The 10810-nt window shown below is 29.5% G+C and overlaps 3 protein-coding genes across 3 annotated transcripts in view; 1 reads left to right on the top strand and 2 right to left on the bottom strand.

Annotated features, from left to right (window-relative positions):
- Positions 1 to 380: 380 nt before the first annotated feature.
- On the bottom strand, positions 381 to 5193 carry LOC100169093 (aldehyde dehydrogenase, mitochondrial). The gene is made up of 10 exons (XM_001945715.4): positions 4798 to 5193; positions 2471 to 2575; positions 2253 to 2393; positions 1932 to 2178; positions 1666 to 1853; positions 1457 to 1606; positions 1259 to 1396; positions 1024 to 1188; positions 789 to 946; positions 381 to 731 (listed from the first exon to the last, which is right to left on the bottom strand). The coding sequence occupies exons 1-10, from the start codon at positions 4903 to 4905 to the stop codon at positions 584 to 586; spliced, it is 1548 nt and encodes a 515-aa protein (XP_001945750.1). The 5' UTR covers positions 4906 to 5193; the 3' UTR covers positions 381 to 583.
- Positions 5194 to 5394: 201 nt separating this feature from the next.
- On the top strand, positions 5395 to 7183 carry LOC100160227 (charged multivesicular body protein 3-like). The gene is made up of 6 exons (NM_001162614.2): positions 5395 to 5627; positions 5708 to 5768; positions 5895 to 6074; positions 6144 to 6265; positions 6324 to 6419; positions 6488 to 7183. Exons 1-6 carry the CDS (start codon positions 5583 to 5585, stop codon positions 6638 to 6640), a joined length of 657 nt encoding a protein of 218 aa, NP_001156086.1. The 5' UTR covers positions 5395 to 5582; the 3' UTR covers positions 6641 to 7183.
- Positions 6925 to 10810, bottom strand: part of LOC100165017 (electron transfer flavoprotein regulatory factor 1) — an 11213-nt gene continuing 7327 nt past the window's right edge. The window contains exon 2 of the mRNA XM_001945541.5: positions 6925 to 7786. Coding sequence (XP_001945576.1) covers positions 7571 to 7786 — 216 coding nt within the window. The 3' untranslated portion in view covers positions 6925 to 7570. The remainder of the gene's footprint in view (positions 7787 to 10810) is intronic.

Genomic DNA, 10810 nt, shown 5'->3' with positions numbered 1-10810 from the left:
TATATACCCAAAAATATCAAACATTCAATCTGAAAGAATTACAATTATGTTTGTTTATTTTATTGTTGTAATAAATCAAAACAAAAAAACCCAATAATATTATATAATAAACCATTCTGTGTATGTATTCTTACATTCTTATATCAATAAATCATTATAATGTAAGAAAATGAAATATTTTCAAGGTATAACATTATAAAAAAAAATAATAACTTATGATTTTATTATTGTATGTGACACTCTCTCTCTATATGAGGACCGTTTTAAAAATGCTGAAATTATAATATATTAAATACCAATCAGGTATTACTGTTATTGGTTGCGTTATTGAGTGGTTTAAGAGTAGGAATGTGTTGTTTTGATAAAATATTACATTGATAGTTTAAAATATTGAAAAAGTAAAATATATATTTTTTACTCGTGGTAATTATATAATATAATAAATAATGGCACAGTGTGTAAACTTCCGCTTAAAATGTTTTGAAACAATAAAATTTAAAAAATGGCACTGATCAAAAATTTTGAGTTTTAAAAATGATAAATATAAAATGTAAAAAAAAAAATTAACATGGCAAATAATAAATTAATTGTTTTTTTTTGGTGTAGCAACGATAACTGTTTTTACTTCGGTATATGGTTGCAGACCATATTCAGCCATTTCTCTACCATGACCAGACATTTTGAAACCGCCAAATGGTGCTTGTACTCCAAATACATTGTAACAATTAACCCTATATGTATAAATTATTATTGATAAGAAAAAAATTCAAGTTATTCTCACTACTTACCAAACAGTGCCAGCTCTAAAACTCTGAATAGCCTTATTAACTGTGTCTATGTTCTTTGAAAACACTGCTGCTGCCAAACCATAATCAGAGTTGTTGGATCGACTGATTACTTCATCAAAATCGCTGAACTTTAATATTTGTTGCACAGGGCCAAAAATCTGTAGAATTAAATAATAAAATTATTAAATAACGACACTTAAATACATAGGAAGTTGTGAGTAGTTCTAAAAAGTACTTCTTCTTTTGCTATTTTCATGTCATCTTTAACGTCAGAAAATACAGTTGGTTGTACGAAATAGCCCTTGTCTCCAACTCGTGAACCACCAGTGACAAGTGTTGCTCCTTGTTTCTTTCCACTGTCAATCATGCTAAGAATTTTTGTTAATTGTTCTTCATCGACCTAATCACATTGCGATAATTTTATTCATAATATGTTTATATTTTATGAGAATTGTTAAAATAAAATTTACCTGTGGTCCTTGGTGCGTTTTGGGATCAAATTGATCTCCTACAATACGTTTTTCTGCTCTTTTTGCACTTTTCTCGACAAACTCATCATAAATTGAATCTTGAACATATGTCCGAGAACCAGCACAACAGCATTGTCCCTAAATCATAAAGATTTAAGTTTGAAAAATTACATTAAATTATATAATCATATAACTGACCATATTGTAGAAAAGCCCATAGTGAGCACCTTCCACAGCTTGATCAATGTCAGAATCACTGAAAACTACATTTGGAGATTTACCACCTAGTTCCAATGTCACTCTCTTCAGATTGCTTTTAGCAGCACCTTCAGCTATGATTTGGCCAACCTAATTGAAACATATAATCAAAATATGGTATTTTTATAATTGTACAGTGAATAACTTACCTCAGTCGAACCAGTAAATGCAACTTTATCTACGCCAAGGTGATCAACAATCGCTTTTCCAGCAGTTGGACCATAACCAGGAACAATATTAACAACTCCAGGTGGAAATCCTGCTTCTTTCACAAGACTAGCAACGTATAAAGCAGTAAGAGGAGTCTGTTCAGCCGGTTTTAGAACAACAACATTTCCTGATCAAATTACAATAGATATTAAATTATTGTAAATTATAATACATATATTATAACTTTAATTATTAAATAATTTACCCATGGCCAAAGCTGGTCCAATTTTCCAAGACAACATCAACAATGGGAAATTCCAAGGGATAATTTGACCACATACACCAACTGCTTCATGTCGAGTATATGCGAAATAATTACCGTCAATTGGGGTAACTTTACCATGATTTTTATCTGCCCAACCAGCATAGTACCGTAATACACCAGCAGTTCCAGGTACATCATCTGACAATGCAACGCTATAAGGTTTGCCATTGTCCAATGCCTCCAATGTCTGACAAAAATTAATATAATTTAATTTAAAAACCTTATAAGAATAATATCCATTAATTAGGTAGTAATTCTTACAGCTAAATAATTAGCATCTCGTTGGATTAAATCTGCTAATTTGTTGAGAAGCATACCACGCTTTGAAGCATCCATTGTGCGCCAAGGGCTGCCCAACTTAAATGCTTCTTGTGCAGCAGCAACTGCGTTGTTGATGTCCACCTGCATAGATCATTAGACAACTTAATATAATATTATAAACACAAGAAATTAACATAGGTAAAAAATAAGGAACATACAGCATCTCCTTCTTGAACTTGAGCAATTGGTTCACCAGTAGCCGGATTCAGTGTTTCAAATGTCTTTCCAGATGATGATTTCACAAATTCATTATTAATGAATAACTAAAAGATCAAAATCAATTAAATCAATAAAATATACAATTGTACATATAATACAGTAATCACAGAATTGTAATAGTATGTATTTTGATGTATTTATTTTTTTTTAGAAATATTCCGTTTTTATATCTCGTTATTTCTAAAGATGCCTGGTTGTGTTAAGAGGATGTCAGGGTACTTTTTGTTTTTTCTCTCTGACTTACATTTATCAGAACCAACCCTGTGTTATTACTTTTAATATTAGAGTGAATTCACTTATTATCAAACTTTAAGTTAAGAACATAACCTGTGTCCCTACATTGGATATTTTATGATATTCTTATTTTTATGTAAGTTATGAGCGTGTAAATTGTTAAAATTTAAAAATGCTTATAAATATTAAATTGTAAAAAAAATAAAGATATCATAAAAAAAACAATGTAGGGACACTAGTAAAGTTGTTAGCCTAAAGTTTGATAAGACTAAGACAACACATGCAAAATGTGTAATGCCTTCTTAAACAATATGAACATCTGTAGAACTACTACCTATAGGCTATATTATTATAGTTGCTATAAGGTGTAACAGAATTACCTGACAAATTAAATACATTTTGTTCTAATCTATGTTTTAATATATTTTTGTATAAATATAATTTATCAGATAATTTATAGACGTTTGTGCTACAAGTACAGTATACACTTTTGTTTTTATTTTTTATTTTTTAATACTAAAAATGAAACATTTTAAATTTAATTAAATTATTCTTGAAAAAATTCATAATATGTAGCTAATTTATACGAAAACATTGATTGTGGAAACATTAATTTAAATCAAATAGTTTTAGCCGGGGTTTTAGCCATAAATAATTTATTATACATATATATTTCATATTAATATTATTAAATTTTATCAATATTTCGTTTTTATTTGTCAGGTCTTTCTATTAGGCACATCTTATATACAGTAATATAATGATAAATTAATAATAAAATAATAATGTACCTAATAGAGAAAAACATAATACAAATATACAATACATATACATAATACAATTGACAGTTCCTATCATAGAAAAGAGATTAAACTATACTGGTTAATAAACTTTGCCTATACTGAACATACATGGACATTTTTATTTCCTTCAATAAATAATAAACTACAGATAACCTTTCACCTTTGTAGTCATACAAATTATTTATATAATATAAGTATATAACCTATACATAGCCATTTGGGAAAATAAAATTATCATTAATAATTCTAATTATAGGTACAGAGCTGTTCTAAATATTTACAGAAATTGTTAGGATAGTAAAATATATAATAGCTGAAGAATAATCTCATTTTTGAAACATGAAATCATATAAATGCTAAGAAGCCCTTTAGGTATAGTGAAGTGTTAGGTAACTACCTAAAACAAAAATCTCAACTAAAAAAATAGATAGATGATTAGACAATATAAAATAATTACCTAAATTCACTAGTCTTTACAGTATCAATTTATAGTTTAATAATATAAAATTTACTACAACCTGTGAATGTATAGGTAATACCTATATGTCTGAAAATACTTTACAACTATAAAATATAGGTAAGGTCAATTACATTTTTGATGAGATTCTACAATTTATAAGTAATGTACTTAATTTCAATAGGTAGATATTCAGATTAATACATTTTTTTTGTGATTAAAAATTAAATTGGTATAGTACCTAATATAGACCAAAAATAGTGATAAGTTCGGTACCAATTAAAATGATTAGATACAGAAAGACAGCAGTGATTATTAGTTTTTACATTTCATAATAATTGTTAATTACGGTACCTAGGTGATAAAATAAAGTAAAATAATTTCATCACAGTCACTAAGGGCCTGTTTTACAATCATAATTTAAACCTCGGTTAAGCTTAACCAACTGATTTTACCGGCCGAATTCGGCGGTTTAACCTTAGTTTAACGATTGTAATACATAAGTGTTATCTTTATGATATAGGTGCAAGAACAGAATTTATTATTATAACCTATTATAAAACAAATTCAACAACGGCTCAGAAATACAAACACCGACTACCTATACCTATTATAATGCTGTACTTATATCCATATACGAAGACATTTTTTCTCATGCTCATAATTAGTAGTTTATGGTCACAGAAATCGAACGTTAAACGAGTAAACAGACGTGACACAGGTTATAAATAGGTACATTTAATAATACATTTAATAGCTAGTGACTACCTACCTCTGTATATTTAATCGGTGGGTTGACTATCGGTTTAGGGGCAATGTTGGCGAAACACTTTTGCAACACCGGCACCGCGGACCGGGACTTGTTCATCAATCGAAACATGTCTGCCTGGTGTAGATGATAAAATGACAATCGGACCGAAGTAAACGCTGTGACGGACGAAAAAAAACTGCAGCCGTCGTCGTCCTCGTCGCTGGAGAAGGTAACCCGAGATTTGGGTTATTTTTCCGGTCGAACGTGCGATGACGGACGGGTGAGGTGCAGAGTCAGTGTGCAACAGTAAATTATCGCGGTGACCACAAGATTTGCCGTCGGTCTGACAGTCTGCCGTACAATAATATGATTTATTGCGGTGCAGCGGTGGCGTTCAAACTTCAAGGCCGAACGACCGGTACTCGGACACCGGCGCACAGCTGCAGGTTCGCGCGATAGTGTGGTACCGATCACTGACCTTGGTAGCTGATAATAATATCACCAAAAACATATGACTTGGCGGACCATGGTATGTTCGTTGATAAGCGATGTTGACGACGACGCGCCTTACATTAGATAACAAAAGCAAAAGCTATTTAGTATACATAGCATAATAATATTATGCGCGTTACCGTGATAAGCGATGAAAAGTTTTACGAAAGCTCCAAGCTCACGTCTACTGCAGTCGCACCGGAAACCGGTCTGACTAATTTTACCATAGTTTTTATTGCTATTATGAACGGCAGCGCCGTCGGCAGCTCGTGATTAACAGGAAACGCTCTCGTTCCAGACAGACGGCCATCAATATGGGCATATTTGGTAAATCGGCCACCGTCGATCCAAAGGATCAAGTGAGTAATCGTAACCGACTGATAGTGCAAACTTGTCGTATTAACGCGTGAAATTGTTTTGTGCTGCTGTTATGGCGTAGGTCAAACAGTGGACGTCGACCATACGCAAGGAGACGTACAAGCTGGACCGACAGATAAGAGGTAAGTATGCTTGCATTGTGTTATACACCAATACAACAGAAGTGAATTTTTTTTAGTACAGTTACAATTACAGTACTGTTTTAATAAATCACAATATTGGTTCAGTATGCTCTCTTTGTGACACAGGCATACAGCGAGAGGAAGAAAAAGTTAAGCGTTCGATGAAAGAAGCAGCCAAGAAGGGAAACAAAGATGTGTGTATCATTCTGGCCAAAGAAATACTGAGGTCACGCAAAACCATCAATAAACTGATTACTTCCAAGACGCATATGAGTTCTATACAAATGCAAATGAAAAACCAGCTGTGTAAGTTCATAATAGGTATACTATAATTTATTCGCAGTCACATATATTATATTTATCCGTTTATTCTAGCTATACTGAGAATGGCTGGTTCACTGCAAAAGTCTACAGAAGTAATGCAAACAATGCACAATTTGATCAAAGTACCTGAAGTTGCAGCTACTATGAGAGATTTGTCCAAGGAAATGATGAAGGTTAGTATAATATTAGAGTAAAGTTGATCCAAATTAATTAGTTTGATTTTGATTTCAGGCTGGAATCATTGAAGAAATGTTAGATGATACAATGGAGAATGTAATGGATGATCCCGAAGATATGGAAGAAGAAGCGCAATCAGAAATCGATAAAGTACATTTAAACATAACTAAATAAACTAGTACAATTTGAATTAATAAATAATTATATAATATTTTCAGGTATTATGGGAGATCACAGCTGGGGCATTAGGTCAAGCGCCCATGGCAGTTACTGAAACACCAGGTGGTTCAGTACTTCAAGAAACTGAAACAGTTGAAGAGGACGGTGACCTAGAAGAAATGAAAAATCGCTTACAGGCGTTAAAAAGCTAAATAAAGCTATTAGATTTATACTATATACTATGTCCTTAAACAGAACTTAATATAAATTATAAATTCAAATAATTTAATTTAAGAAACAACTATTAATTTTACTAGAACAATTGGAACACTAATGGATTTTTTTTTATAATTATCAATTGCAAATTTGTTAAGGTTCAATATATTTTTATCAAATAATGTATTAAAGTTTATAACTTAACTTAATTGGTAAGACTAAAATTTAGACATTAGTGTTTTGCACCAGATATATTTTATTTTATCAAACTTTAATTGGGGTATTGATGAGATTGGTGTTCTTGCGATGAAAGTCATGTGAGATTTTTATTTGTTTTGTTGAGTTCTAAAATTTAATAATTGAAAACATTAAATTGGAAAAAGATTTATGTTTAACTGTAGAAAAAACTACTGATAAATCTGATCTCTTATTCTACACCATAAATAAAATATAGTATAATATATATTATGCCTAAAAATTTAATATTTTATGTATTATCATTAAATTAACAATTAAACTTGAATCCCTTAAGAAAATAATAGAAAGTATTATTTATTTTTATTGTTACTCATTCATGTAGCCTATATTTATATTTACTTCATGCTTCTGTCTTAAAATTAATTATAACTTCAAATTAATGGTTTTTAATATTTTTAATTTAAAACATAGAATTCTATGCTCATTTAAATACTATTGATAATATTATTGCATTTAAAACAGCTTTTTTCTGTTTAATGCACTCATATTGTTGCTCACACAATGGATTATTAACATATATATATATATACCAATACATTTTATTTTATTATTATTTTGTTTGTAAGCTTATACTACATATAAAAAAAAAACTGTACACAAAGACATATTTTATAATAATAATATAATATATATAAAAAAAAAAAATACTAAATAAATAGCTCTATTGACTATGGTTTATCCTCCGTAGAATATCTATCTTTTAATGTTCTGTATTTTTTGAGCATGTAGAGGGCTTCAATCTCTTTGACGACAAACTCGCCACGTTTGACCAGCATCTTAATTTGTTCAGGATCACTGATGTCACTGTTACGTTGGAAAGCTTTTTTCAACCGTGAACGGAAAAAGTCATAACCTTGAGGATAATCTCGTCCCATATAAAGTAGCTGCAATAAAAATAATTCATTTATATATTATGCTGTTCTATTCCAAACTAGTGTGGTGTTTAATTTAAAACAGGTTGAATATTAAGGAACATATTACTTTAAGACCTACCTAGTGTGATTTTTATTTTCAATACTGTTCGAAAGCCAAACCACAGAAGGATTAGCTGATTTGTATTCTTTACTCATACTGTCTTAAGTGCACAATGCACATTCCTATACAATTACGATTCTACTGCAATTTGACACATGATATAGATAGGCTGAATACTTTGGGCATGATAATTCCACGCGCACCGGATACCACCGTAAAACGAACGGCAGATAGGTAGGTACGACGTTTAGGTAAAAATGTTAATGAAAATTTAGCCCCCATAATTGTTGTGCGATAGGCATACGATAATATTTTAAGTTTTGATGGATAGAATAGTTCGCAGAACCCATTAATTCGGTGCCTACCTACTTATTGGATACAAAAATCCGTATCTGTGCATTGCACGATTTCACGTCGATATAAAATATTAATATGTTGTGATATTTTTATCATATTATCCGTGACCCATTTTAACTAGCTACGTGACGACAATCGATTTGTGTCTCGGCGTAAGTCGACGCTGTTATTTCGAAATAATTGTAAATGAAAATACTGATAAATACTGTGCATGGTGCATCAATAATTCCTAATTCATATTTGACTTAGAGAAAAATTCATTATATTTTTTTTTAAGACCAGCGAAGTCGCTCGGCAGTCTGGTGTATTAGTATTTTTCGAGTTTACCTAATTCGTCATTTACTCGCTCAAAATTAAGTAGGTCATTGTAGAATGTAAATTGTAATGGATAATATGTGAAATGTTGAACTATATAAATTATTTTATCGTTATTAGTGAAGTTATTGCCTAACTATTATTATAATAATTTTGTCATAATATAATATTATAGTTATTAGCTTGTACGCAGTCCTGTAAAGTATTTAAGTAAAAGTATTCAAATACTTTTTTAAGTATTGAATAACTTTTTAAATACTTTCAGCATGAAGTATTTTGAATGGTATTTTAAATACTTTTTTTTGTATTAAATACTTTTTGGTATTGAATACTTTGGTTTTTTATTTCGAACATTTTATTTTTATTCGAAATAATTGGTTGGAAAAATATTATTGTCAACTACAATAATATAGAATAATAATTTTATTTAGTATTCTGTATTTCTGTGTTAGCCGAAGCCCAAAGGTTTGTGAAAACCAGATTTCTAAAAAAAGTTATTGAATATTGAATAACAATATTCCCTTTAAAACTATTAGATAGCTATTAGATTACCTACTACCTATGTGTTTATATTACGATAATATTAGAAACCCACTTTGAAAACCAAAACACTTTGGACTTTTTAAAAGTATTCTTTACAGGACTGCTTGTACGTAACTATACGTAAGAAGTAAAAATATTGAATTGATTCTTGGTACTAATTGCATCATGTATAATGTATATTATATAATAATAATAAACGTTGCAGTGTCGAAAAGTGTGAAACTTATCAAACAAATAGTTACTACCCGTGTAGTTAATTAGTTATGGGTAATTAAGGAAATGATTTTATTGGAATAAGACATTTTTTAATAAATTGATAAAAAAAAAAGGTGTAAGTCTTAATTTTTATTAATATGAGTTCAATTTTATTTTACACTTTTTGATGTTACACTTGTAATTTATATAATAATATTATTATAACTCACAGTGCCGCAACAACCGCAGGGGCAGCCGAGGCAATGCCCATGTAAAGGGCCGCTAATCGTTGGCTCAGGGGACCCCGACGGTGCCTCGCATCTATTTTAAGTTTTTAAATTATTTCATTATAATCTAATGTTTAAATGAAATAAAATATAATAGTTAAAAATATTTATTATGCTATCTAATTTGTTGTTGAAGAACGTGGCCCCTATTTATCCATGATAATATCTATATTTATCTGTACAATTATATTATTATAGTGTTTTATTGTTTTATTGAGTTACTTTTATGAAAACCTTAAATTAATATTTATAATAAAAAAAAGGTGGGTAAGTGGATTTCGCTCTGCTGTACAGTAGGTTACAAGTGGGTCACTGTATAATGGATGGTATTAAATTTGAATTCAATGATATAATATCATTGTATAAGAAAAACGATTCTGAGCGGAGACGGTATGTTAGTCTAGGTATAAGACATAATATTATATTAGGTACCTATAATAAATTCCAAATTAATCATATCATAATATTTATTAGGTACTTATAACGCGTTATACATCAACAAAAAACCGTGGTACTATCATAGATATATAATAGTATACTTTAGAAGTTTCAAGTACCCACGAATAATATTATACAATCACAACAAAATAACTAAAATAGTTATCCTAGGTTTTTAATATGTAATTTCGTCCAAATTTGTACTTAAAATGACTATAAAAATAAACTGCGTAAATGTATTTTTTAGATTTTTTGGTAACAGAATTAATTACTTACGTGGAATCTTGTTTTAAATTTTCAATTCTTAGATACAAAAATTGAACATTTTATAAATTTTTAACTACAAAATAATTTTTCAAATTAAAATTTGATAAATTTTGTCCAAATTTGATCTTTAAATGCTTATAAAAAAAAATTGTGCCTATGTATTTTTAATATTTTTCAACTGATATTGTAACAATATATCAGGAGCTTTGTATTAAATTTATACACTTTTTGGCCCAACAGATAAAACTTTATTGATATTTATAGAAAAAAAAAACTAAAAAAATTGAAAACTTACAATGTCCGTAAACAGCTCAAAAAGAGTCAAATTATTTAAACAATTTTATCGTATATATAAAATGCTAATATTAACATTCAGTGAAATTTTCAAGTTTCTACAGTCACTCGTTTTTTAATTACAACAAAATAAGAAAATCGTTACGTAAGAAATCGAGTGAATATCAAATGTTGTAAAAATATGAATTTCAAACAGCCCATAAAAATTTAATTTGAGTTTCTTATAGATATTTTTTG

The sequence above is a fragment of the Acyrthosiphon pisum genome, chromosome A2 (assembly GCF_005508785.2).
Source record: "Acyrthosiphon pisum isolate AL4f chromosome A2, pea_aphid_22Mar2018_4r6ur, whole genome shotgun sequence".
NCBI lineage: Eukaryota > Metazoa > Arthropoda > Insecta > Hemiptera > Aphididae > Acyrthosiphon > Acyrthosiphon pisum.
The sequence above is the reverse complement of the archived record's forward strand: the minus strand, read 5'-3'. Positions and strand labels throughout refer to the sequence as shown.